Source organism: Anoplopoma fimbria, chromosome 7, assembly GCF_027596085.1.
Source record: "Anoplopoma fimbria isolate UVic2021 breed Golden Eagle Sablefish chromosome 7, Afim_UVic_2022, whole genome shotgun sequence".
Lineage (NCBI taxonomy): Eukaryota > Metazoa > Chordata > Actinopteri > Perciformes > Anoplopomatidae > Anoplopoma > Anoplopoma fimbria.
This window is the reverse complement of record NC_072455.1, coordinates 13,499,509-13,527,165: the sequence shown is the minus strand read 5'-3', so window position 1 is coordinate 13,527,165 and position 27,657 is coordinate 13,499,509. Positions and strand designations below refer to the sequence as shown.

Sequence of the window (27,657 nt, the reverse complement as noted above, 5' to 3'; positions counted from 1 at the left end):
GGTTCTGTTATTCGCTCGCATGACTTCTCTTACCATTGTTATGCCGATGACACCCAGCTGGTCTTGTCATTTCCTCCCGGTGACACCCAAGTGGAGGCACGCATTGCTGCGTGCTTGGCTGACATCTCGAAGTGGATGGCGACACACCACCTGAAGCTCAACCTGGACAAAACCGAGCTACTGTTCCTCCCGGGGAAGGGTTGCCCGCACCGAGACCTGTCCATCACCATTGATGATGCCGTGGTGACGCCAACTCGGACTGTGAGGAATCTGGGTGTGACCCTGGACGACCAACTGTCGTTCTCAGCAAACATTGCATCGGTCACACGCTCCTGCAGATTCCTCCTCTACAACATCAGGAGGATTCGCCCCTTCCTCACTGACGAGACGGCGTAGGTGCTCATCCAGGCTCTTGTCATCTCCCGCCTGGACTACTGCAACTCACTACTTGCCGGAGCCCCGGCGTCGGCCATCAGACCTCTGGAGCTTGTCCAGAAAGCTGCAGCACGTCTGGTGTTCAATCGCCCCAAGTTCTCCCACACAACTTCCCTTCTCCGTTCTCTACACTGGCTCCCTGTAAGAGCTCGCATCCAGTTTAAGACTCTGGTGCTAGCCTACAGGGCAGTGAAAGGAACAGCTCCTTCCTATCTCCAGGCCATGGTCAAGCCCTACACCCTCGCCCGACCACTTCGCTCTGCTGCCTCGGGCGATTGGTTGCCCCGTCGCTCAGAGGTCCCTGCGGCCGATCGACCCGGTCACAGCTTTTTTCTGTCCTGGCCCCACAGTGGTGGAATGAACTCCCCACTGACGTCAGGACAGCAGAGTCGCTGCCCATCTTTTGGCGCAGACTGAAAACTCACCTCTTCATGAAGTACTACCCTGAGCCTTCCTCGTAGCACTTATTGCATTCGTATTAGTTTGTTGCACTTATTGTATTCGTATCAGTTCGTTGCGCTTATTGTATTCGTATTAGTTTATTGCACTTATCCTATTCGTATTAGTTTGTAGCACTTATTGTATTCGTATTAGTCTGTTGCAATTATTGTTTTCGTAGTAATTTGCCTCTGCACTATACTTTTGCTCTGGTTTATGCTTTTAGATGCTTGTTTAAGAAAGGAGATGCACTTTTGACTTCTGGTGACTAGTAGTTCTCTTGAATACCTATGTTGAATACACTTCCTGTAAGTCGCTTTGGATAAAAGCGTCTGCTAAATGACTGTAATGTAATGTAATGTACATGTGTCCTCTGGGTGTTAGTGGTAAAATGCACTACAGTTTACTATGAAAATGAACAACAACAAAATAAACATTGTCAAAGTATGAGTGTATGAGTGTGAAAATATAAGGATACAGTTTTCTAAAGATCAAGGCACTGTATATGGAACATAAGTGAAAATGTTTTTTTATTCCGAGGTAGAGTGAAGTCAGAAGAAACTATCATAACTGTATTAAATGTATTATTTGTATCAGTATGTTCCTATTGTGACGTCTGTAAAAGGAATGAAATATTGCTGATTTATTAAACTTTAAAAAGTGTGCTGTCCCACTGTGTCCAGGTAAAGATTGAGCTGCCGGTCCACGTTCATGAGAAACACCACATCCTCTTCACCTTCTACCATATCAGCTGTGAGTCCAGTAGCAAAGCCAGCAGCAAGAGGCGAGAGGGAGTAGAGTCACTGGGTGAGCATGCTGGGAAATTGTCTCTCTTACTTAGATTACAATATGTTTGGCTGTGCTATGTTATGTTATGTATCCTGATGAATGAGGCACAGTAAGCCTAACACTGCTGCTTTCCTGTGTTCCAGTGGGTTACTCTTGGATGCCTTTGCTAAAAGATGGGAGGATGCAGTCGGTGGAGATCCAGCTGCCTGTAGCAGCCACCTTGCCTGCTGGATACCTGTGTCAGGACACCAGGAAGGTACCGTCCTTTTCCCTTAAACCAGGACTCAAGTTACCACACTAATGTTCAATAATCAAAATACTTTCCTGAAGAAAAAAAAAGCCCCTAAATGCTTTTTGTGTGTACCTCAACAGTCCCAGCCAGATATCAAGTGGGTGGAAAATGCCAAGACACTGTTCAAAGTGAGGAGCCACGTGGCATCAACAATATATGCTCAGGTACAACACTTCAATCTTCAATCCTTCTTTGAATACCCACATATATATACAGCATGCATTAATATAGTTCAGGTCATATGAGTTACTTATCCGTAGTCGGTTTATTACATACAATAGATGGCGGTTGGCACACCCCAAGTTTGGAGAAACAGACAGGAGTACCAGCTCAGCAGCACAGTAATGTACTGCTGTGGACGGGGACAGAGGCAAAACATATGTAGGACACCTTCAAAAGGACAGCACCAGTTTAAGTGTTAACTATTTTAACTGGACTCCTTTGACAAAGTCATTAATTTTACATTGCAGAACACAGGAGTTAATGCTGCCTCGATCGGTTAGATAGTTTTTGATATTTTGTGACTTTGGTGAATCCAAACTAACCCTTTAAAACCCCAAAGTCAAACAAAAACGATTTTAGCAGTGGTAGACCAGCAAGCTCCGTGTTCTGGGAGTACAAATTATTGTTTTCAGCAGTACATTGCTTTGCTCCTATGCTGGTACTCCCGTCGGTTTCTCCAAACTCCTTCTACTACAGGTAATACACGAACTAGGGGGTTTACAATCTCAATTCAAAAAATCCAAACTATGCCTTTAAGGTAGCTGGAATAAAGACAGTATGTGAGGATGACGGTTATATTGTGCTGTTACCCCCACAGGACCTGCATCTACACAAATTCTTCCAACACTGCCAGCTGATGAGGACAACATCGGAGGGCAACCCAGCAGAACTTATCAAATACCTGAAGGTGAGTTAACACAATCAGTCATTTTAGAGCAGGGGTCGGATTACAGGCTCAATAAAAGATTTCATCTTCAGATAACGAAGTGGTTGAGCTTTCCTTACTTTACTTTTGTTTCTAGATGAAATAAACGTGATCAATGTGAGATTTGAATCTAAGTTACGATTCAAGCCATAAAAATCTAAATACTTGGTTGCTATGATAAACAGATGATATTTCTATAAATGTAAAAATAAAAGTAGGTAGTAGACCCCCCCCCCCCCCAGCCCTCAACATGACCCTCCCCTACTTCAAAGCCACTCACTCTCATCTTTCAGTTCAATCACTGAAACGGACCTCTCCTCCATAGTCTCCAGCATGAAGACCTCCACCTGTGCCCTTGACCCCCTCCCCTCTTCTTTAGTCAAGGCCTGCCTCCCCTCACTCTCCCCTCTCATCACCAACATCATCAACTCCTCACTGTCCTCTGGTCTCGTACCCCCCCCACTCAAGCTCGCTGCTGTCACCCCCGTACTGAAAAAACCTGGTCTTGACCCCGACATCCCCAACAACTACTGGCCCATCTCCAACCTCCCCTACCTGTCCAAAGTCCTTGAGAGAGCTGTTGCATCACAACTCAAGTCCCACCTCAATCTCCATAATCTCTACGAACCCTTCCAATCCGGCTTCCGTTCAAAACACAGCACAGAAACCGCCCTACTGAAAATCACAAATGACATACTTCTCTCTGCTGACTCTGGCTTCCTCACCATCCTCATCCTCCTTGACCTCAGCGCCGCCTTCGACACCATCAACCACTCCATCCTCCTCTCACGTCTCCAGCACTCCCTTGGTATAACTGGCACTGCCCTCTCCTGGTTCACCTCATATCTCTCAGACCGACATCAATTCATTGCCATAAACAACTGTAAATCCTCCACCTCCCCAGTCACCCACGGTGTCCCCCAAGGTTCCGTGCTTGGTCCCCTCCTCTTCATCATTTACATCCTTCCCCTTGGACAAATCATCCGTCGTCATGGTCTCCATTTCCACTGCTACGCTGACGACACCCAACTCTACTTCTCCTCCAAGACCATCACCTCAGTCACCCACTCCACTCTCACCACCTGTCTCACTGATATAAAATCATGGATGCAACAGAACTTTCTCAAACTCAACTGCAATAAATCTGAAATACTCATCATCGGCCCTAACTCCCTCACCCGCTCAGCCCAGACCTTCTCTCTCAACATTGATGGCTCCATCGTCACCCCCTCCACCCAGGTCCGCAACCTCGGAATCATCCTCGACCCCACCCTCTCTTTCCTACCCCACGCCAACCACATCACCAAAACTGCCTTCTTTCACCTCAGGAACATTGCACGCCTCCGGCCCTCCCTGTCCTCTGCCACCACCGACATTCTCATCCATGCCCTCATAACCTCCAGACTCCACTACTGCAACAGCATCCTCTATGGCTCTCCCAACAAAATCCTCAATAAACTCCAATATGTTCAGAACTCTGCCGCTCGACTGCTCACCTCCACCCGCCGCTATGAACACATCACCCCGGTCCTACGCAACCTCCACTGGCTCCCGGTCAAATACAGGATAGACTTTAAAATATTACTCACCACCTACAAAGCCCTAAACAACCTGGCCCCTCCCTACCTTTCAGACCTCCTCCCCCTCCACTCCCCAACCCGTTGCCTCAGGTCCGCCGGCGCAAACACTCTGAAGACCATCAGGACGAAGCGCCGGACCTGGGGTGACAGGGCCTTCTCAGTTGCTGCACCCTCCCTCTGGAACGCCCTCCCCATCCACATCCGTCAGGCTCCCACCCTATCATCATTCAAACAAGCCCTCAAAACCCACCTCTTCAAACTCGCCTTCACCTGCTAACCCCTGCTCCCTTTCCCTCCCTACCCTCCACTACATGACTCATTCCGCACAGCTTCTCCAGTTTTCTTTTTTACTAAAATGTTCTGTTTGTTTGTTTTGTTTGCTCCTTTGTGTTCTTTTTTGTTTTGTTTGTCTTCGCCCTATGTAAAGCGTCTTTGAGTACCTAGAAAAGCGCTATATAAAATTAAAGTATTATTATTAGAAGAAAAATGAATAAAACTGCTAGACATATGCCACCATATCTTGGTGTAAACATTTGTATACAGTCATAGAGGCTATTTCACAGTCTGGGTTCTATAACTTAATAGAATTTCCTCCAGTGCCTTGGACACTGAAGAGAGGTGATGTCTAATAATGAGAGAATCCACTGGGAAATCTTATTTATAGGGAGGCTTCCACCTTAATTCGCACAACTCTACAAGTCGTTTGTAGCATCAATTAATGAATCATACAGGTTTTTCTCACATGTAGACTTAATATACTCTCTTTGTTTGAGGATCAAGTCCCTCACATATTTTACCTCTAGTTTAACTTGAGTCTTGGCTAAAAAGCAAACTGCTCTTACTCAGCGTCACACACCTTAATGATCATACTAAGGTCCTGGTTCCTCCAAACCTTCATCAGATCTGTTCTTACTGCCTGAGGTGACCAGAGTTTTTTTTTTCGGAAAACCTTCGTGAAGACCCCAACTAGCAGAATCAGTATCTTCTGTAAACGTTTTGACATCGTCGCTTATTGAAATCCATGACTCTTCTGTATATCTATTGCTCCCTTCCTTCAGTGCCTGCATGCGATGGAGACTCATGTAATCATCAACTTCCTGCCAACGGTGCTGATGCAGCTGTTTGGGGTGCTCACATCAGCAACCAAAGAAACTCATGAGATTGCTGTCAACTCTCTCCGGTCAGTTGCTCACCTTCGTGATGTGTGGCTGCAGTTTGTGCTATTTGAAACTGATGATAGACGCTCACAGTGTAACACTGCCCTGCCTCTGTTCCTTCAGTGTGATCATACATATAGTCTCCAGATGTCACGAGGAGGGCCTGGAACAATACCTGCGCTCTTTTGTTAAGGTAACCCACCAACACAACCACTTCTACAGGGGTAATACAATTCTAAAGATTTCCATTATGATATATGTTTTTTCTCCTTTTTCTTAGTATGTGTTTGTGACCAACAACCCTGCGTCAGGAAACTCAGCAACCACCCATGAAAAGCTGGCCACAGCTGTTACAGCCACCCTCAAGCAAACTGCCGATTTCAACACCAGCAACAAACTGCTCAAGGTGTGTGCTCTGCTATTGTGGTGGTGCAGATCAGTTGTAGTACCACTACTGAACAGCAGGTGGCATACCTGCCTTTACAAGGGCTCCCCATGTCCTCTAGACAGAAAGTTAAGACATCCTGAAGCATGTAGCTGCTTGTCCTGTAAGGTCTTCTTTGTGATATTTATTCAATCATATTTTCCTAGTCATTGCTTGGAAGGCTTAGCAGCATATTGGGAAATACCCATAGTATTTACACCCCATTCCGCTTGTATCCCTTTTTTAGTACTCCTGGTTCTTCTTTGAAACCATTGCCAAATCCATGGCCCACTACCTGCAAGAGGGCAACCGCATCAAGGTTGGTAATGAGTGATTTCTTCTTCGTTTAGACAACTAAGTTGAGCAGCTCAGACTTCACATTGCGTGTGTTTAACAGTGCAGGTATTTGCTTGAGACACTACCCCAAAGTTCTATATCTGGCACAACCTCACAAGCTAACTCATACCATGTGATGTCACAGACCACGTCAACACATTTAAACTAGCCTCACACCCACTCAAAGAAAGCACAGGAGGCTCAAAGTGAATGACTGAGCCGTGTGTGTAGTCCAGATGATTCTGGGCTGTAATCAGCAAAGCCAGATGTTCAGCAGTAAGCAAAGTGAGTGCTGAAGCTGTTGAGAAGAAATTAAACTGAAATCTGTTGAGAGAAAAAGGATACCCCTAAGTTTATCGACACACTGCTCATCTGTCTTCATACTGTTCCTGCCTGTTTGTCATTTTGACTCCTTGATGCCCTTTAAAGCAAGCAATCTGCTGTTAAATGTTTGTCCCCGACCGTCTCATCAGATGCCGCGGGCCCAGCGCTTCCCCGACAGTTTCCACCAGGCCCTCCAGTCACTGGTGCTGTCCATCATGCCACACATCACCATCCGCCACATGGAAATCCTAGAGGAAGCTCGCTGCATCAACCTGAGCCTGGCCAGTTTCATCAAGGTCTGAACCAACCTGATTTAACTCACTGAAGGCTGTTTGGTGGGGACTTGCTTACAAACAGTCATGGTGTATTCCTGCCATTATTGCACAGTTTTTATTTTTACCTCCCCTCAAGAACACGACAGCTGTGATTCCAATCTCAGTCTAAGAAATGTGTTTGTTGTGTCTGTTCCCTCTGAAGCATATATAATGTGCTAACCAGGTTTTCTCCCCCTCAGAGGTGCCTGACCGTCATGAACAGGGGCTTTGCCTTCGGCCTGGTCAACCACTACATGTGTCATTTCGGTCTCAGAGATCCCAAGGTACATGCTCAGTGTACATATACATCAGTGCATGCTGCAAATATGGGTGCTGATTTTAATATCTTTAAAATACTATCTTCTTTTATTGGAAGCCCTTTTGCATTTATTGTGTGAAAAGTGCTCTACGAATAAAGTTTACTATTATATTGTTATTATGCTGTTATGATAAGAGGACACTATTAAACTAAAAGTATTTTTTATTTTGCTGGTAAGGTACTTTGGACAACTTTACTTAGATACTGTATACATAACTGACAAACACATGCTGTTTTTCCTGCCCTAACCCGGAGGCTCATTTGACTAACAAATGAAACAAGCAGACACCTGGCAGACTTTGTTTGATAAGCGATGTCTGCAAGCTTCGAGGATTATCCCTGAACAATGACGAGAATTATATTCATACTCTGATGCCGTTGAAAGAAATTTGCATCATGTCGTGTTAGCGGCACTCACTCATGCGTGTCCTCTTTTGGCCACAGGTGCTGACCGAAATGAAATTTGATTTCCTGATGACAGTGTGTAACCACGAACACTTCATCCCTCTCAACCTGCCCATGGCTTTTGGGCGCACGAAGATGCAGCGGGTACAAGGTGAGAGAGTCAGACATCACATCCTGCCCTCCATTTGAGCGCATTATGCTTCCTACCACACATGTAAGCACTGACTGGCTCTCACATGAACCCCAAACCCCTCAACAACCTCCCTCTGACCCACATCCAACCACACTGATCCACTCTATTAACCTACCTGATTGTTTGGCCCATGCATCATACACAGGTCTATTATTGAGCAGGTGGCAAGTCACACCTGCTATACCTGCTGAACATGTTTATCCAACACTAATTGATACACACAACCGAAAGTTACAAGCAAACAACTGTGTGCTGTGGAAATGCTGCATGGATTGTTTACAGTTCCACCTCCCATTTCTTTATTTTCACCCACCCCCCTCCTCTGTTTTTTTGTGTTTTGCTTGTGGTCAGATTTTATACCGTATGCGACGGAGCTTTTTGGCCCTGTAGGTAGGTGAAGCTCACCGCACCATACTGTACATCAACGCCACCTAAGTTTACTGCTGTATGCAAACGACCTGCACCTCCTTGCTCTGACCTGCACTAATCCCGCCATCCTGTCAGCATCCCCCTTTTTTTCTCATAGGACACCCATTCACTCTCACTCACTCATTCACGCACTCACTCACTCAGCACAATGCTAACGCTAGGCTAATGCCTTCACATGCCTGAGCCTGTGTGTTGTAATGGGGAGGAGCTTGGCTGGCCGTGATACTTCTAAACATCTTCTCATGACAACTGCGGTTCTCTCTCTCTCGCTGTTTGTGACTGTTCTTTCTCTCTGCCTCTCCTTCTCTCTCGGACCGCCTGTCTGTTACCGTCATTAGAGAAGATAATTGCTGCAGATGGGAGCTCATTTCCCAGGCTGCATTGCCTGCTTTGATATGAACACAGTGCTATTATGAAACTGTTGACTGTGGGGAAACAGACAACTTCTCATTTCCAGTGGCACAATAATTTACATTATATGTTTCCCAATGTTGGCATTGAGAAATAAATGATCTTAAAAGGACAGTTCATTCCTAATTTGAAAAATACATGTTTTTCTTCTCACCTTTAGCTCTATTTATCAATCTAGATTGTTTTGCTTTAAGTTTCTACTGTTGCAATTATCGGCAAAAGAGATGCCTGCCTTCTCTTCAATATAATGGAACTGGATAACACTCGGCAAACAATCTAAAGTTGATAGATAGCAGAACGAGAGGGAAAATATATATTTTGGATTTTGGTATGAACTGTCCCTTTAATTCCTCCCTTTTTGGTGGGATGTGGAAACGTTAATGTCTGAATGAATGTGTTTTGTGGTTTTGTTGAGATTCTGTCGCATATTGCAATGTTGCACTTTGAATGATTGAAAGTCTGCCACAGTATAAAAATACGGCTTACTGAACAATACTGAGTATATTGCATGTACTGAGTAATATACAATCATAATTATTATAGAGATCTTCTGTATAGGAAGATGCAGTTAGATTTCTAACTACATCTCTTAGTTACATCTTCAACAAAAAACACATTTCACAAGACTGGTTATCAGATTTTAGAATGAGGAGATTTCCGCAGTCATGACCTCAATGTTAGCCTAACAAACGGTGTCCCAATCAACCTTATTTTATCAGCATCAGTTCAGACCATACTCATGTACTGACGCTTCCTGTCTGGCCCAACCACAGAGCAGAGTCTGGAGTTCAGCCTGACGGAAGAGTACTGCCGTAACCACTTCCTGGTGGGTCTGCTGCTGAGGGAAGTGGCTGAGGCCATGCAGCAGGGGCCCGAGGTCCGACAGCTGGCCGTGAGCACTCTCAAGAACCTTCTTATTAAACACGCCATGGATGACCGCTACACAGCATACAAGGTGAGGGAGGGAAAGCAGGTCCAGAATTTAATAACCACCTTTCTCTGAAGACAAAGAGAACAGTGATGTTTTCCATAACATAAATGTATTTAATCTACTGTATTATAGGGGGTTCAGGAAGTAACTAGCGCCCTGTGACTTTACAAGCTGGTATTAAAATACCAAACATATATTCACCGGCCTGACAACAAATATTTCCCAAAAAGTAATGTGGTAAAATACGAAAAGGTTAATCAGTGTTAAGTATGCTTTTTGGTGCTTTGTGAAACTTGGCTTCTCGAAACCCACACTCCAAGCAAAATGTGCTCTCTGCTTCGGTTTAATAAAGAAACAAATAAAACACTTACAACCAAAATCCTGCTACACGTGACAGTTGCTACATCTCCACTGGAATTTTACACACATCCAGCCAGTCCTCATTTGATATTGGGATTTTTTTTTTGTCATAAGGCCTTTAGAAAATCTAGAGATAGAACCCTATTTGAAGGGCTGGTAGTCAGTATTAGATCATTAAAGTCTGTTTTATTTCTAATGTTCAAAATTACTGGGTTCCTGGAGATGTCTTTAAAATCTGATTTGTCAAGACAATAATTGTCTTGAAAGTCCAAAATACATTTTGCACTCAATCTTGACCCAAACAACAGAAATTCCCTCATCCTGTTTGCAGCTGTTTGGTTTAAATAACAATGAATAGAAATGCTTAATATGAGACTAAATGACCTGCTAAGTCATGAGTGTGTAGATTGTTTCTGTAATTGACAGAAGTTTAAGATATTCCCCCAAAAACTATAACTAGATCCAATTCATCAGACTAGTTCAAATGTTAACGTGATTAACTAAAAGTCCAAAGGTCATGCTGTTCCGGAGCAGCATGACAAATGCTGTTCAGGAGAAGCATGACAAATGCAAACACTGGGCCTCATGCATGAGGCACTTGTAAGAACAGATTAACTCTTAAGTGGCATGTGCTAGTGATTTAGTAGAACTTGCCGCATTCACAGATTCTCTCTTTTTTTAATTTTCACTTAGGTATGAACGCAATGTTTGAGTGGTCATGCAGAGTCATGCAATTAGTGGGCTGCTTTTCAAAATTAGTTTTTCACAATAATTATGTGGACATTCTCCTGCAATTTGAATTATAATGTAATTCAAAATTGGCTATTGATGCTATTGTATACCATATACAATACCAATCTAAATGTCTCAAGCTGCAAAATGACTTAATGATGTGTGCACTTATTGAGGGTAAATTTGTCTTTGTGCATTATAAGGTCATTGAGAATGTTTCTTCACATGCAGGTTTATGCATGTCACTGTCAAGGGGAATGTCCTCCTTTGCGTGACTGACGTATTCTTTCAGCCATTTCTCTAATCAAACCATTTGTTTATTCCAGGGATATTATTACCTCAGGTGACACGGCATTTACAGCCCTCGTTTTTTAATAATCCTCTGCTGACGCTGTCAAAAAGTATAGACTTTGCTTTATGGATCTCCAAAAGCAGGAGTAAAATCTCCAAAGTTTTGTTCTTTGGTGCCATGTTCATGATTGAAAACTTCCTTACATATGGGGCAGGACACGTCGCCTTATATGGTATCATTAGGGTGTTAATTATGCAAATTCCCAATTCTCATTAAGGCACAGGTAGCATTCATCATGTTTACGCTGGTCATTTACACAGTCGTCTGAAATAGTTAGTTCGCTGATTCTGACATGACTCACTCATATGAGCCCATCGTATGAACAAAAAAATGGGACAGATTTAGGACAGGAATATGAAAATGTTCTTGCATGAGGCCCATTGTCGCCTCTCCCCACAGTGCAACCTATTTCAATCAGAACCTCAATGTTTGCACGCGAAAAGTTAATGTTTGACACAGGTCACCCTCTGTACATAGGATAGACTGATGTTTAACTGTGTGTTCATTTCCCAACAAGATATTAATGTCTGTTGTGCAAACAAGCCAGTGTTTAGAGTGCAGGATCTATTGGTAGAAGCTGGGAGCAGTTGGCTTTTGGGTAGTTTAAGGGCAGACAGCAGATATGTATTTAACTTGAACCTGCAATAGTGTTCATTAAAGGTGTAGCCATTGTGTCCGCCTCTATAACTTCACTCATCAGTATTTTATCAGTTTAATCAGAGCATTTGTTATTAAAAAAACTCATCACGTCATACTTAATGTTTCAGAATCAGCAGGCCAGGATCTGTCTGCTCTACCTGCCACTCCTTGAGCTGCTCTACCAGAACTTGAAGCAGCTGTCTGCCCAGCCACACACCTCCAGCCCGGGGCTCGGCCTCAATGTGAGTCCCCTCTGAACCCCGGATTTCTGCAGTAGGGTAACAGAGTGCTTTAGTACATGAAGAAAAATAAAAAGATTCAAGCTTAAATAGGCTCTTTATCAGGGGAAGGGGAGCCTTGATTCAAATACAGAGGAGACTCGAATCATCTGCTCATAATTTTGGTCTTGAAAAATGTAATGTAATAAAGAAGATATTTTAACAGGAGCATATGACTTCGTTGGAAGTCATTTGGGAGGATTCACAGATACAGTCTCTTGGTTTCTGTGTGTTTGCATACGGACTGTTTAGTTGTGATGCAAACTTTAAATGGTATCAGGTGTCAGAGGGTTAGAATGAAACCTGGAGCAGGTGCTCCATAACTAACGGCATACATAAAACATTTTTCTATATATTATCTATTGTGTCTTCAAAGCCACCAGATTCTATTGACAAAGGTAAGGTAAGGTAAGTTCATTTATACAGCACATTTTAGCAACAAGGCCATTCAAAGCATTGCAAAAGAGGGCAAAAGAAACACATTCATGTAAATACAATTTAAAAATTGTCATTTAAGAACCAAGACTTCTTTAATGATGAAAAAAAAAAAAAGCTAAAAGTGCTGTGCAACCCTCACTTCGTTTTAATCAGCCTTGATTTAAACAAAGTGAGGGTTTCAGCTGAAATGCAGGTTTATTTTAGTTTTTTTCATACATATAGTGCAAAAAAACTGAATGCTGCCTCTTCATGTTTAGTTTTGACTCTGGGGACAGAAAGCAGACCTGTCCAAGACCACTTGAGAGGTCTGGATGGTTCGTAGCATAGCAGAAGATCACAAATGTATGTTGGCCCTAAACCATTAAGTGCTTGATAAACCAGCAGTAGTTCCGGACTTGAGCAGCAGCAGCGCTCTGAATCAGCTGCATCTGTGTAATTCTTTCTTTTTCTTTTAGGAAGACCCTGCAAAGACACTGTTACAGTAGACGAGTCTGCTTTAAGTGGTCCTATTATGCTTCTCCACTTTCTCCCTCTTCTTTAGTGTGTTATATATATTTTTGTACATGTAAAATGTCCGTAGAGTGTAAAACCTGAAGTCCACGCCTAAAAGGAGTTACCCTCCCCCTCAGAAGCTCCTGAGCTCCTGAAACGGCTCCATTCAATTCTCTCCTTCACTTCCGTAACTTTATGCGGTCACAAGTGATGTAAAACTCCTTCCTGCTAGTTTGGCCCTCAAACAACAAAAGGAGGAAGAGTTTTTTGAAATGTGAAACGTTGAACAATCACAACAGAGCGGGCTAGCTGACCAATCAGAGCAGACTTTGCTTTCTGGAGGGAGGAGCAAGCGCTACAATGGAGCATTTCAGAGAGAGGGTGAGAAGAGGTGCTGCAGGACAGGATGAGAAAAACAAGGAGGTTTATGTAAACATGTTGTAAGTGTAATTTGAGATAAAAATATACACCCGGAAAATAGCATAATGGGGCCTTTTTAAGATAAATGCTTTTCCAAATCCTGTTGGGACATAACTCCTTTAATCCTTGAGATGTTCTTAAGGTGGTAGTAGGCTGACTTTGTTAATGTCTTAATATTGCTATTGAAATTTAGGTCTGAGTCCATGACTACACCAACATTTCTGGCTTGTGTTGTGTTTTTTATGATTGCTGACTGAAGTTGAGCGCTGACCTTTAAACGTTCCTCATTAATAATAATAGTAATAATACATTTTATTTATAGAGCGCTTTTCAGAGTACTCAAAGACGCTTTACACACACTTAAAATCAGCATTAAAAGCTACACACTAAAAACTTAAAACTCAAAAACAAACAGCATTAGCCAGACATTAAAAGCAGTTTTGAACTTGACTCATTGGCTCCAAAAACAACCACCTTAACTTTGTATTAATTACAAAAACATGAGTAACCTCTGAGAACATGGAAGTTGCTAGTCTACCGCTGCCTCCATCGGTTAGGTTTGTGGGCTACAGATACCAATCAGAGTTGGTTTGTAGGTACAACACTCACTATGGGAAAATACCTCATACAAAACCAATTCAAAAATCTGAACTATCCCATTAACAGTAACCCAGATTTCTTCCTCCATCTTGTGGTTGTCCAGGGCTCCAGAGATGACCTGATATCAACGGGGTCCACAGACAGCAGGAGAATCAGCACTGCAATTGAGAGAGACCATGGTGAGTTCAGAACCTCGCAGACACGCCCCAGCATATACGGCATCTGGTCTCTTCCTGTTTATGAATCATCCATTATCATCACCACACAGGCAACACACAAAATGTATGGTACACAGGACTCGGTCCATTAGCAGCGCTCTCTCTACATCGTTGTACTTACGCGAGGCTGGCTCATTCTGTGATGATGGAGACATTTAGGTTTGCATACTGTACCATTAACTAGTGACTTGAAGTGATGTTGTCAAGATGAAAGTAGCAACCAAGTAAATCCAAAGTGAAAAGTTTCTGTGTGGAAGGTTGAAAAGAGTTCTCCAGCAATTCGGTATGGCATTACCATTAAGTCACAAGACACGGATTGGGGATAAAGAAGATATCCTGACCTTTAGTGTCTTGTATGAGTCCTTCACACACTTCCCAAAATGCATTTCAGTAGATTATTTTCCCTGGTGATAGAGCCAGGCTATGTTCTGTGACTTCTCAGAGCTTCTTCAGCACCACAGAAGACTTTAAATCCCCCTTAATGGATGGTTTATTAAGATCTGTTTATCTGAGAGATATGTTATCCCTAGGAGGCCAATTACCCCAATTCCTCACTGAGCTTCAGAGAGTATCAGTACCTCCCCTGATTTTGCTTATACTCACTGCCAGTGAGCTTGTAAGAATTGAGTCAATGTGTTAACGTTATTGTGCTGCTTCTTTTTGGCATTAAAACTGAACTGTGTCGGCTTCAGGTCTGCCAGCTCAGAATGGCCATGTTGTGAGGAGAGAGGACTCCCGATGCTCTCTATTCATGGACTCAGGCACACCAGACAACACTGAGGTGAGAACATTTCACACCAGCAGGACCCCGGCTAAACACAAAGCCCGTCCCAGTTCATACCAGGACCCCCTGACCTGGGAGACACCATAAAACATGCTGGAGGACCCACATTAAACGGTTTATACTGAAAACACACAGGCTGATTCATGTTCTCTGGTCTGATTCCAGAGCTCAGTGTGCGCCTGCTGTTTTGTCATGCATCCAGATGTTGAGTGTAGACGGACTGGAGTGGAACATTTATCGTCTGTGTAAATACATACTTTTCAGCACACCATCTTTGGTTTATGGTTGCTGGTTATTTGACCCATCACATGACCTCACTTGTGTGTTCCAAACTCCAGATAGCTTCATGATGTAAACAGTTCGACGCAATTACTAGCTAGTCTGACAAAAAATTTTTTCAAAAAGTTTCATCTAAAATGAGTAGTACAGCAATCATTTTTATTAATATGCGTAGTAAATCTTGTGAACGGCTACAAATCTTATTTGTCATTGTCATTTTTTTTTGGGCTCTTTAACTATATAATTTCTTTAAATGAAAATTAAGAAATATTTGATGCATAGGGCAATGTGTTCTTTTAATTATGACAGTTTTTCATAAAATTTGATTAAAAAAATTGAAAAATATTTGACTTTGCCTCCAGTATTGCAATTTATCGCAATTTATTGAATTGTAACCAGGCTTGTATCATTCTTGCCAATCCACAGCCCTAGTGTAGACCATGTATGGACATGAGAATATCTACATGCATTTTTTTCTCTGCTGGAATAGTATATATATATATATATATATATATATATATATATATATATATATATATATATATATATATATATATAACATCCTTAACAATACTCTTTGTTAAAGGATAACTGGGGATATTCTACTGTATATTTTTATTGAAAATGATGGCCAGATGTTACCAATGATGGCCAGATGATGGCCAGATGTTACCAAAATGATGGCCAGATGTTACCAAATACCAAATATTTTTTTTACACCCCATGTATTTAAATGTCTCATCATTGAGTGTGTTTGTGTTGTTCCAGCTGCAGAGACGTGGCTCCACCATGAGCAGCAGCCCCGCGCCTCCCATCGGCAGACTGGGACGGTATGAGATCAAAGGCCTCCTGCTCTCCTTCCTGCACATTGTCAAGACCTTGTCAGAAGGTCAGTGATGATCTGTAACCGCACCGCCCAGTCACTCACCATACACAGGAAATGACTGCTATTTTGGGATAGAGTCTACGCAGAAGCTTGGCTCAAGCTGTCCACAGGAACTATTTATTCGAATCTGACTGCACATTGATTAATGTTTGCTAAAAAAAACCATGCATTAAAAGGGTTTGACTCTGTTCTTGTTCACAGACACTCTCATGGCCTACTGGAACAAAGTCAGCCCTCAAGACATCATGACCTTCCTCAGTTTGCTAGAGTGAGTAGTGGTCAAAAAAAACAAAACATTTCTTCACCACACAATGGCCTCTGTTGTAATGCAGTAAAGACCCGTGTTTTCTCATGACTAAAATTGTCAAAGGCAACAGTCTTTTGTTGCTGTCATGTTGTCGCCTTGGTGACTTGGAAAATGGAAAACAAAGTCAGCTATCCTGAACTGAATCATTTTTCAGCTAGTGCTAGTGACCTTGATTGGAAAAGAGTTGGCAACACTTCATAGGAGACACTGCTTTTTATTTTTTCAAGGCTTTGTGCCAAAAATTTTGCCTTCATTTTCCCGGGAGATGGCAGACAGAATTGTATAATGAAAGCCAGACTAAAAATCTAAATGCTGATGGTGTCATCTCATGTCATTGTTTAATTCATAATGATAAGTCAAAGCTATCAACTTGTCTGTTGCCCCCTTAAAAGTAACAAAAAAATTAATTGATTTACTTTTCACTTTACTTTTTTAATGGCACAAATTACACAATAGTCCATAGTCCAGACGATGTAGTCCTACCTTATAATGAGACAAAAAGTTCGGTGAATAATTTCCAGGACAGAAAAATAAAATAAAATTGAGCAAGTTGTTCCCTTTCTCCTGCTGATATTTTCTATTATTTTCCCTGACCTTGCAGGACCTGTGTGGTTCAGCTCCGTTACGTTGGGAAAAGGAACATTGGGCGGTAAGGCTGGAAAATCAGCAGCACTGTTGTGTTACCTGTCATATGAATCTGAAACCAAGCTACATTTAGTTTAGAGAAGGCATAATTCCATGTTGTTTGGTAGATTTCATAGAACTGTTGGTGTGGTTTGGTTAATCATTACATCACTCATTGTTTCTGACTAGTGATGGGTTTGGTCATCAACTCTATTATGTTATGTTCATATGATAGATAAGATAACTGTATCTCCCTCTCCATCCTCTCTATATTTCAAGCAAATAAAAGCTATCCCTCTCGTGTTTTATTCATACAGGAGTCAGGATATATGTGTGCCGAAGCTGTTCTCCTCAGACAGGAAGTCTCAGACGATGCCGGCTATGCGCTGCAACCGAGCCAGCCTCATGCAGACTAAGTTACACCAGTTCAGCACCATGGAAGCCTCCTTCACTCTCAATATAGGTGACCACACACACCAGTTGGCCTGCAAAACTTGAGGGCACACATTTTTCAGGTATCTAAAATAGGTTTTGCTGCTGCTCCCGTCCACAGCAGTACATTACCTTGCTCCAGAGCTGGTACTCCTGTGTGTTTCTCCAAACTCAATCTACTGTAGGTTGTACCCAGAAGATGGAAAGGAACCTCATACAACCCCACTCCAAAAACATGTACAATCCCTTCAATATTTACAAATGTCCTGGTTCTTTGAAAAAAAACTCAAATATATCAGTTGGTACTGTACAAATGATGTATACTGTCTCTTTGGATTAGTGGTTAATTGTATAATTCTTGCCAGGAAATGTTCTAAGACATTATTCTAAAATAACTGGACAAGTAAAAACAAAGACAAGCCTAACAGTAAGTAGTCCCCAGTAACCACACAAAAAAAGTGCAAAAACTGAAGACCTTTTGAATCAACTTATTTTGTATCTCTTTCTAGTAATCTTACAGTCAAACACACTTTGAAACGGGAGCTTTTGGGCATAGCAGCAGTTTCCCCAACCACATTTTTCTACAAGTAAACAAGTCTAATAGTTTAGCTCGAACCGACCACAATCTCAGTATTGAAACCTGGAGGACAGCCTTGTTTAAACATGATACGAAATCTGCACTTGACAGTTGGATTATGAGAACTTTAGTGAAGAGACAGCCTGACAAATTGTAAATGCAAATTTAATCTCACATAGCCAGATGTGAGCTTTAATGAGGTCTGGAGAAAATCAAGCACCAATGTTGTTAGAGACACACACACACATACATTGAGCTGTTGTTAGACCCAGAACAAACAAACTCACACCAAGTTACAGTATCATGTTTGTGCCTGAATGGAATTCAGCCAAAAGGCACTTCCTGAACACACTTGTTGTAAGACTCACATTCAATGGAGTTTTCCTTAAACCTATTAAATGTCACGACCACTTTTTGTCAAGTTAAAAGGCCTTTGTGAGCTAAATGTTACGGATAATGGATGAGGCCAACCCAGATTAATGCATCAATGCGTAAAATCCCCACTGAAACCTGATGAGAGATGTGTTTTCTATTGCACAGGTAAATGGGCAGGATCAACTGCATGTTGACCAATTCTAAAACCGAAACCACCCATGGGTCCCCAATAGTTTGTGGTATAACATGCTATTTTTTTTACCTTGCTGGACTGGACTAGTCATTTTTATGTCCCTGACAAGCTACATGCTACTGATGGCAGTTTTGGGTGACATTTTATCCCCTTTAAGAGCATATTAAACCAGTTATTGTACTTTTATCAGTGTAATCAAATCAGCAAATTAAAGACAGTGCTGATGACTAAACACAATGTGGTGATCTGCAGCCTTTTATACACAAAAGTGAGTAATGGATGTGTTCTTAATAGCAATGCGAACCCTTAGCGTACACTGTGTCATGATATTATCTTTTGTGTGTGTGTGTGTGTGTGTGTGTGTGTGTGTGTGTGTGTGTGTGTGTGTGTGTGTGTGTGTGTGTGTGTGTGTGTGTCTGTGGGGTCTGTGTGTGTTCTAGGCACAGGGCCATCAGAAGCAGAGATCCACCATCAGGCTCTGCTGGAGGGCAACATCTCCACGGAGGTCTCTCTGAGTGTCCTAGATGTCCTCTCTCTTTTCACTCAGTGTTTCAAGGTCAGTGCGCGCACACACGTTAACTTAGGTCACTTTTTGAGTTCATTTCATGGACCCTAACCATAACCACTACCCTCCTTACCCTTAAGCTTAACCACTTAATCAGCTTTTTAGATTTTAATTATTTTCAATTGCACAAGCCGTTCCCAATGAACTTGTCTTTAGTATAAGATGTGTGTTTCTGTGTGTGTCAGACCCAGCTGCTGGACAGCGACGGTCACAACCCCCTGATGAAGAAGGTGTTTGACGTTTACCTAACCTTCCTTAAAGTCGGCCAATCAGAAGCTGCCCTCAGACACGTCTTCGCCGCGCTCCGGGCTTTCATCAACAAGGTACGTCGTCACACTGCGATATTAAAATGGGCACGACTGAGATAGGCTCTGCTGAGGAAAGGATGCTGTGGTGCTTTTTGTTGTTGAGAAAAATCAGTTTCCTCCACTAAAGAACAACCAGGAGTTATGAATGTTGTCACTTCTCCATCCTAAGTGTGATTGCGGCAGTTGTTCTCTCTCATTGTACTATTTATAAGATCCAGAACATGGACTTACTGTACTGCGCTGTTTGAACCGTTGACATAAAAAGCGGATGCATGGAATAAACATTAGTTTCCTGTGTTTGTCGTTGTTGCTCTTGCCTTGTTCCCACATTCACATATATCCTTATTACTTTTATGTAAAGTATTTCCTATGTATTTTTAGATTTGTTTTTCACACAATTCATTAATGTGACATGATTTCAGACTCGTGAGGGAACATGTCGTGTAGCTTCAAAGGGAAGGGAACACCCACTTCCCTCGTACTATCCTTTGATAGCATCAGCAGTATCACTGTTGGCTGCTTGTGTGATGAATCAGAGGCGAGCAGCAGGAGAGACTCTGTTCTGGCATGTTTTTGTTTCGGTTACAGTAAGACTGGGAGACATTCAGAGTCATTATGAACGTGAACCAATATTGACTTATAGGAAAACATGCGCATTTGTTCACTAAAATACTAAAGTCCAAGGTGTACTAATTCATTAAAATTATGAATATGGCTCACAATATTTTACCCTTTTTTTATTCCTAACAAATACCATAAAAAAAATAATAAAAAAAAGTATTGTGTGTAGTAAAATACTGGTCCATTGATTTTATACCTCTGTGCCACGGAGCTTAAAAAAATCTAAATCAATGAGCCGTATCGTTGCACTGGGCTACATGTTCCTTCATTACTATGAACACACACACACACACACACACACACACACTTGAGTTTATTTGGACTCAATCCCACACACTGAAAATAGTCCCAAACAAATGCTGCTGCCCTCTCTACAATTTACAGTATCTTTCCAATCCCATCTTCTGCCTTTTAACGCACTTACTCGTTGTCCCATCAGTTCCCGTCCGTGCTGTTTAAGGGCCGCGTTACGCTGTGCGAGGCTCTGTGCTGTGAGGTGCTCAAGTGCTGCGTCTCCAAGCTGGGATCTCTGAGGGCCGAGGTGTCAGCGCTGCTCTACCTGCTGATGAGAAATAACTTTGAGTACACCAAGAGGAAGACCTTCCTACGCACGCACCTGCAGGTAGAGTGAAGTGTCGGGTGTTGAAATAGACAAAGACACAAAGGTCACATGTCATCCTCCAAACTGGTTTGACTAGTTTGTTGTGCATACATACTCAGTGAGCAATGGCCGTCTAGTCAACAGTCAACACAGTTGGTGGTCTGCAACAAGATCTCTCATGATCTCTCTTATATTGACCCATGACCTTCAACCTTTTGTCCACACACACTCCTCAGAGTACTTCAGATGGAAAATGTTAAGAGAGTGTTTAAACAGTTTATACACAGACTGCGTGCTGAGTTTCCGGCTCCACTGCTAACACAGTAGCAGATGGCCATCCAGCTTTCCATTAGCTCTCACTGGACTCTGTCAATACATACGTATACGCTGTGTTTACCCTCCTTCTATTTTCTTCTCCTCCTCGTCCACTCTGTTTCTACCTCCTCGGTCTCCTCTCTAACCATCCCCTCACTTTGCTCCTTATTCTTTTTGTCCAGATCATCATTGCTGTAAGTCAGCTGATCTCCGACGTGGCGCTGACCGGCAGCTCTCGCTTCCAGGAGTCTCTCTCCATCATCAACAACTTTGCTAATAGTGACAAGGCCATGAAGGTACAGTAGAAGTCAACAAGACGAGCGTAGGGAAAACCAGAAACTCTTACAGCTCTGAACCAAATATCTGAGAGAAACATTTAAAAAAGTCCCATAAAGGGAAAAGAATGGCTGATATGTTACAATATAAGCTTTTGCTGCGCTATCCAAGCCAAGAGGGGATTCAACCAAAAAACTGCAGGAAGCCTATCTGTGATCCAACTCTGTGTTTGTGTTTCTTCTCTATTTAGACCAGCCACTGCGGTCCCATTTGTAAAAACAGTCTCCCATTGTAAGATTAATTTTGTAGCGTGGCAATACGACTGATGTGGTTTGTTTAGACTGAAAATATGTAAATATGTTTGAGGTGGAGATGATGGATGACAGGTTCTTTTACAAAGAGCCATGTAGAGGTTCAGTGTTCTAACTGTGCAGAGGTTTGACTGATGTGGGTTTTTGTCATAATGTATCAAATGTGTGGAAACAGTATATACATCTTGGATCACAATATGAAACAACACGACCAACAATGCATATAATGAGACTTCTGCATGGGAGTTTGTTGCCCCCATGCATGCTGGGAGGCTTCCCTACACGGCCACTTCAAGTGGATGCAATCACTTGATTAGCACTGCAGTGATTTGAGTGATGATTACGGTTTCACTTCTTTCTTTGTGTTGAGCGCGCTGTGATTAAAGATAACCTCCTCTAAGACTAAAAGATCAGTTAGCCAAACTGCACTTGAAGAATTCAAATTAGCGTGAGAATGAGCTGGAAACAACATGTTAGCGCGGATTTGAAGCACAGGGCTCTGCATGTATTTTTCTAATAGATTTGGTCATGTTTTCACAAGTCTTTGTGTGTGTGTGTGTGTGTGTGTGTGTGTGTGTGTGTGTGTGTGTGTGTGTGTGTGTGTGTGTGTGTGTTTATCTGCCAACTGCATGATGCAGTCCACAGCCTTCCCCAATGAAGTAAAGAGTCTGACCAAGCGGATCCGCACAGTGCTGATGGCCACGGCCCAGATGAGGGAGCACGAGAGAGACCCAGAGATGCTGCTGGACCTCCAGTACAGCCTGGCCCGGTCCTACGCCAGCACACCCGAGCTGAGACGAACCTGGCTGGACAGCATGGCCCGAGCACACCTCAAGAACGGAGATCTCTCTGAGGTATCAGCAGGATGACTGTGGATGTTGGCTTAGTGTCATATGTTCATCTGTCCGTCTCTTTTTTATCTTGTGTTTGATACCTGTGTCCGGATATCTCTCTATGGAATTGATGCGCCCCAATAGGACCAGGTTTCTGTTATTGCTTTTAGACATATTTGCATACAATCTTACCTCCTTTCTCCATCACTTACACCAATACGTTGGTGACATGCACACTCCCATGCTCAGAGGCAACACCAAAGCAAACACCTGAAAGAGTGCATGACCTATGGTTAACTTCAGTTGTACACAGTGAGTCAGTCCACCTCAGGTTTCAAATAAGCTTTACTCAACACCCAATCACTCCTGGTGCCTCAAGAAATGTATTAAACATTAATCAGAAAAAGTCAGGTTAAGGTTTGTCATTTTGTTTTGATGACACTGTGATTAAAAAGTTCTGGTTGCTTAGAAATAAACGTTATGCTATTTCACAGTAAACAAGGGAGAGTCACATAACAAAAGAAACGTAATGCACCACTCAACTGCTACTTTACTTGAATAGGGTTGTTATAACAATGTGATGTTTTACTGAAGGAAGATTATGTTGTTCCTCTCCAGAGGAAGGTCAGAGGTCAGTGTTGACACAGAGGTTGAACCTGGGTTGTCCAGCTGTTAGCTTGAGTTGAAGTGTGTTGATTTCTTTTAACGGTTTTATACGCACAAGGCTAAGAGGACAGACAAGATCACAGCGCAGCAACTTGCAAATCTATCCTTAAGCATTAAGTTAAATTTGGTATGCTTTTATTTTATTTGTTGTTTTTATCTGTTTAACTCTATATTTTTACTATATATTTAGTTTTTATACTGTTTTTATTTTATATTCTGTTATTTTTGTTTGACATTCTTTTTTAATTTTGTTTTTATTTTCTGCATTGTTTTCATTTCTATAATTTTTTCTTCATTAAATCTATTTATTATTCTGTTTGTTTATGTTAGTTTTAATTATGTTTAATTTCGCTGATTTTATTTTATTTTTTATTTGAGTATGTTGGTTTTTTTGTACCCACTTATTTATTAGCGCCTCTACTCAAAAAGATATTTTCGCTATTACTCATTATAAGTAATGAGTTAAGCATGTCTCAGAATAGGATTAGTGATACTTAGTTTACCGTTTCTATTCATGACTGCATGAATAGAAACGTAAACTTTTTACCTGGCAGCTGTCAGGCCTTTGTATGTGTTGTTTTTGCACAGGTGATAAGCTGCCAGTATAGATACAAGGTGTGGCTACTTAGAAGTGAGTCACAGGTGAACACAATAAACCAGTCACCGTAGTGATATGAATTACATTAGATCTGCTGACTGCAACCTCACATTGGTCTCTCTCAATCTGTGGCAGGGTTTTTCCTTTCCTTTTCATATAGAGCCGCATGTGTCCACTCTTGATCTGCTATAGAAATATTCTCTAAATCTGCTGGTGTTTGTTGTTGTCTCCACAGGCAGCCATGTGCTACGTTCATGTGGCTGCACTGGTTGCAGAATACCTCTACAGGAAAAGTAAGGCCCTCCGCACATCTACTGTACACACACACACACACACACATACACAAACAATGCTTTTACCTCCAATTGTGGCTTACACTTATACTGTAAGTGAACACCAAGCAATGTGTGTCGCATTGATCAAAGTCCCAGTGGGTTGAACCATCAAGCAAAATACTGACTTGCTGAGAAAGCACCTAAGAATAATATTTGCCTATGTCAAACAGCCAACACAATGAAATTACAGTCCTTTAAGCAACAGTTCACACCCAAAAATCCATATCTTTCCTCTTGCCTATAGTGCTATTTATGAATCTAGTTTCATAGATTTTGTAGATTTTTGATTATGGAGTAAACTATCTCTTTAGTCGTCACCATGAGGACTTGACTAACATCAGTACACTGACCTAACGTTCACCAGGAAACACGCTCACTTTTTATAGAGCATTGTGGTCCTCCAGGAAGATTTGCCTGCACAGTTGATAAAAGACAGTCTGTTCACTGACTGTTGTTAGATACAGCATGCAAAAAATTCCACAGGCCGTTGCTGTCGCACCAGCAGTGACATGTAGAAAAACATTTTTTTAATCTTTGAGGAATGTCAACGGACAAAGATAATTTGTCGGGTGTACGGCAACAGTTGGTTGCCAGCTTCTCTCTCAAAAATATGTTTGGCGTCTCGACCAGAGGCTCTACTGTGTAAGATGGGATTTATTATAAGGTAGTCTCAAACTACCAAGTTATATTGTACATTTTTCTATGAGGCATGTCTCTACAAACCATTCCCCCAATAATAGGTCATTGTGACGGTATATTTTGCCATGACTAATACAGATTCCCATTTGGATTTTCATCGTTTTAGTGCCAGTTGCTGTGATGTTGCAACCTCAGAACATACATTAAATACTGTGTGTGGCAGATCATTTTCCTGAGGACATCTCTGTGAACCATTTTTTTTGCCTTGTCTTTACTGTTCATTAGAGTTGTTTCCCAGTGGCCTGGCAGCTTTTAAGAAGATTACATTGAATATTGAAGAGGAAGCTGCCATGAGGGAAGACACCGGAATGCAAGATGTCTATTACACTGAGGTGGGGGCCGTCTTAACAGGAATTGGGTTCTTGCACATGACATTGTTGAGTGACTTTGGCAATAGTTAGTCAATCCAGATTACCTCACAGACTGGCCACAACTCAACTCAGCACTTTAATGTGGCAGTGATCAAAACATATGTTCGTGGCACCGAGCTGGCCTTGAATGTCTGGTCAGATCCTGAAAGTAGAGTAAAAGAAAATTAATCAATTTTGTATCGGCACTCTAACTTGGGTATTGTTTTAAAATCATATTTCATTTATATTTAATTAGTTTGATCTGATGCTACTGTTAATGTGGATAATAACAGATCTGTTATTCCTTTTCTACCCCTTTTTAGGAAGTCCTGGTGGAACACCTTGAGGTCTGTGTGGAGGCACTGTGGAAAGCCGAACGCTATGAGCTCATAACGCACATTGCCAAACTCATCATCCCCATCTACGAGAAGCGAAATGAGTATGAGGTACCGTTGCAACATCGCCACACTCTAAAACAGATATTGTGAGGAACATAAACATGCAGCCACTGTTTCTTGCCTGTCTTTGCAAAGTGATTCATCATGTCCTCATGCTTTTGAAAGCCACGTTTCCACACCTATGTAAGGACTTTGGTTTGTAGAAAAAAATTCTTGATACAAATACGTGTGTGTAAAGTTTACCTTATTCATTTTCCACTCATTAAACTCCTGAGCTTTTTAGACTTGTTGACCTGCACTCACAGGATTGTTAGCATCTCTTTATCACAAGTAAAGTTACCTCTTACGCAACATGAAACCAGTCTGACCATTCTAACTACATTTAATGGGACTTTCTCACTCTTTGATAAGGCAACTTGGTTATTATCAAGTGCTTTAAATTCCTTGCTGCTCTTGTAAACAACATCCGGGTGGAGAAAGGTTAGAGTCACAGGGTCTTTAACCCTCCCTACACCCGCCCTGGAGGAGAGTATATAGGGCTTATAGACGTAAACTTGTCTAATGTGAACGTAGAAAATTCATTATTGTTTTTACATTTGTTGGGATGTTACATTACTGAAATGCTTGTGCGTGTCCCTGCAGGCACTGCCCAGTTGTTTCAGGAAAACAAGCAATCAGAAAATAGACCCAACTCTGATGCCATCTGTCTTATTTTTTTATCCAGAAACTAAGTCGACTGTACGACACTCTGCACAGAGCCTACAACAAGATAATGGAGGTGATACAATCAGGACGCAGGCTGCTCGGGACGTACTTCAGGGTGGCTTTTTACGGACAGGTGAGGCCGGCAAGCAGCGCCAAGTAACCTTTATTTAAAGCTCAATTGCAATATCAAGCAGAAGGTGCACCTGAAGCACACAGTGCACCTGAAGCACACAGCACTGAGCTTCAGAAAATTGGAATGTAGATCAAATAAGTGTGGGGATGAGTCCCTCTCCTTTCAGTTTTTTTAGGATTGTATCCAAAATATTAATAATTTCAAGTGTTTCACATTATATCACAGCAAAAAAAACAAAAAAAACATTTCAAGAAGTAAAAATGAACTCCCACCTTTTTGCCAGAATGCTTTAAAATACAGTGTAGAGGATACAGTCAGAAGTAGAAATGGACATTATGTGGCTCTGTTTCAATTTGTTTTGGTGGAGTCAGGCAAGAAATTCCAGTTAGGCTGTTGGAGCTGTGCAAATACAAAGCAGGATGTTCAGTATGCCTTTAATCTGTTTGTTGTTATTGTATAGGCATGTTTAGGAAATATAGGAAATATTCCATAAATATAAGTGTAGAGAGAAAAAAACTGTGATTAGAAAACATAGTTGTAAAATGCAGCTGGGTGCAACACAGTAACGCACCATGCGAAGGTTGCATTTAGAGCTTTGTGATATCACAGCAGCCAGAAGGTTCAAGACTGTGGATGTCATAAAGTTATGTAACAAATAGCTGCAATGACTTTAATCGTAAGCAGACACTTTCAGGAAATGTTGTGGCATGCAAATGTATTATGCAAGTCAACCAAAATGTGGTGAATGTGTTTCATTGCTCTTGTCTACAAGTCCTATCACGCTTACTTTTGAATGGTTTTGGCACTTTAGGTTCATTTGTATTGAAAACACAGAGGAAAAAAAACATTGTAAGACTCATTGCTGAACTAAACGTGTTGTTTTTCTTCCAGAACGCTTCAGACAGACTGTCTGTCGTTATATATTTTTGAGTGAACATGTGTGTTTTGTGCAGGGCTTCTTCGAGGAGGAGGACGGGAAGGAGTACATTTACAAAGAGCCCAAACTCACCGGCCTGTCCGAAATCTCTCAGCGTCTGCTGACACTCTACGGGGAAAAGTTTGGGCCAGAAAACGTCAAGATCATTCAGGACTCAAACAAGGTGCAGCAAATAAATGGAGGAAGGAGACGTTTGGATTAAACAGTCTGAGAGTCTGAGAATGATTGAAATGCTGTCAGACATGAAAATAAGTCAATTTGGCACTGCAGCTCCGATCTTGGGTTTATTTAGAAAATATAATTTGTCCAAAAGTA

The 27,657-nt window shown here is 41.9% G+C and overlaps 1 protein-coding gene across 2 annotated transcripts in view; it reads left to right on the top strand.

Annotated features, from left to right (window-relative positions):
* Nucleotides 1-27,657, top strand: part of dock11 (dedicator of cytokinesis 11) — a 61,114-nt gene that overhangs the window by 26,830 nt on the left and 6,627 nt on the right. The window contains exons 20-49 of one of the 2 annotated variants that reach the window (XM_054601488.1): nt 1,557-1,680; nt 1,806-1,918; nt 2,035-2,118; nt 2,775-2,864; nt 5,521-5,642; nt 5,743-5,812; nt 5,900-6,025; nt 6,291-6,362; nt 6,853-6,999; nt 7,218-7,301; nt 7,781-7,892; nt 8,286-8,324; nt 9,548-9,729; nt 11,917-12,030; nt 14,120-14,195; nt 14,927-15,015; nt 16,066-16,186; nt 16,385-16,451; nt 17,092-17,139; nt 17,432-17,577; nt 19,132-19,247; nt 19,442-19,579; nt 20,625-20,807; nt 21,284-21,397; nt 22,327-22,542; nt 24,021-24,078; nt 25,045-25,151; nt 25,493-25,615; nt 26,292-26,405; nt 27,359-27,505. In XM_054601488.1, coding sequence (XP_054457463.1) covers nt 1,557-1,680; nt 1,806-1,918; nt 2,035-2,118; nt 2,775-2,864; nt 5,521-5,642; nt 5,743-5,812; nt 5,900-6,025; nt 6,291-6,362; nt 6,853-6,999; nt 7,218-7,301; nt 7,781-7,892; nt 8,286-8,324; nt 9,548-9,729; nt 11,917-12,030; nt 14,120-14,195; nt 14,927-15,015; nt 16,066-16,186; nt 16,385-16,451; nt 17,092-17,139; nt 17,432-17,577; nt 19,132-19,247; nt 19,442-19,579; nt 20,625-20,807; nt 21,284-21,397; nt 22,327-22,542; nt 24,021-24,078; nt 25,045-25,151; nt 25,493-25,615; nt 26,292-26,405; nt 27,359-27,505 — 3,342 coding nt within the window. The remainder of the gene's footprint in view (nt 1-1,556; nt 1,681-1,805; nt 1,919-2,034; nt 2,119-2,774; nt 2,865-5,520; nt 5,643-5,742; nt 5,813-5,899; nt 6,026-6,290; nt 6,363-6,852; nt 7,000-7,217; nt 7,302-7,780; nt 7,893-8,285; nt 8,325-9,547; nt 9,730-11,916; nt 12,031-14,119; nt 14,196-14,926; nt 15,016-16,065; nt 16,187-16,384; nt 16,452-17,091; nt 17,140-17,431; nt 17,578-19,131; nt 19,248-19,441; nt 19,580-20,624; nt 20,808-21,283; nt 21,398-22,326; nt 22,543-24,020; nt 24,079-25,044; nt 25,152-25,492; nt 25,616-26,291; nt 26,406-27,358; nt 27,506-27,657) is intronic. The other variant, XM_054601489.1, reaches the window with a different exon arrangement.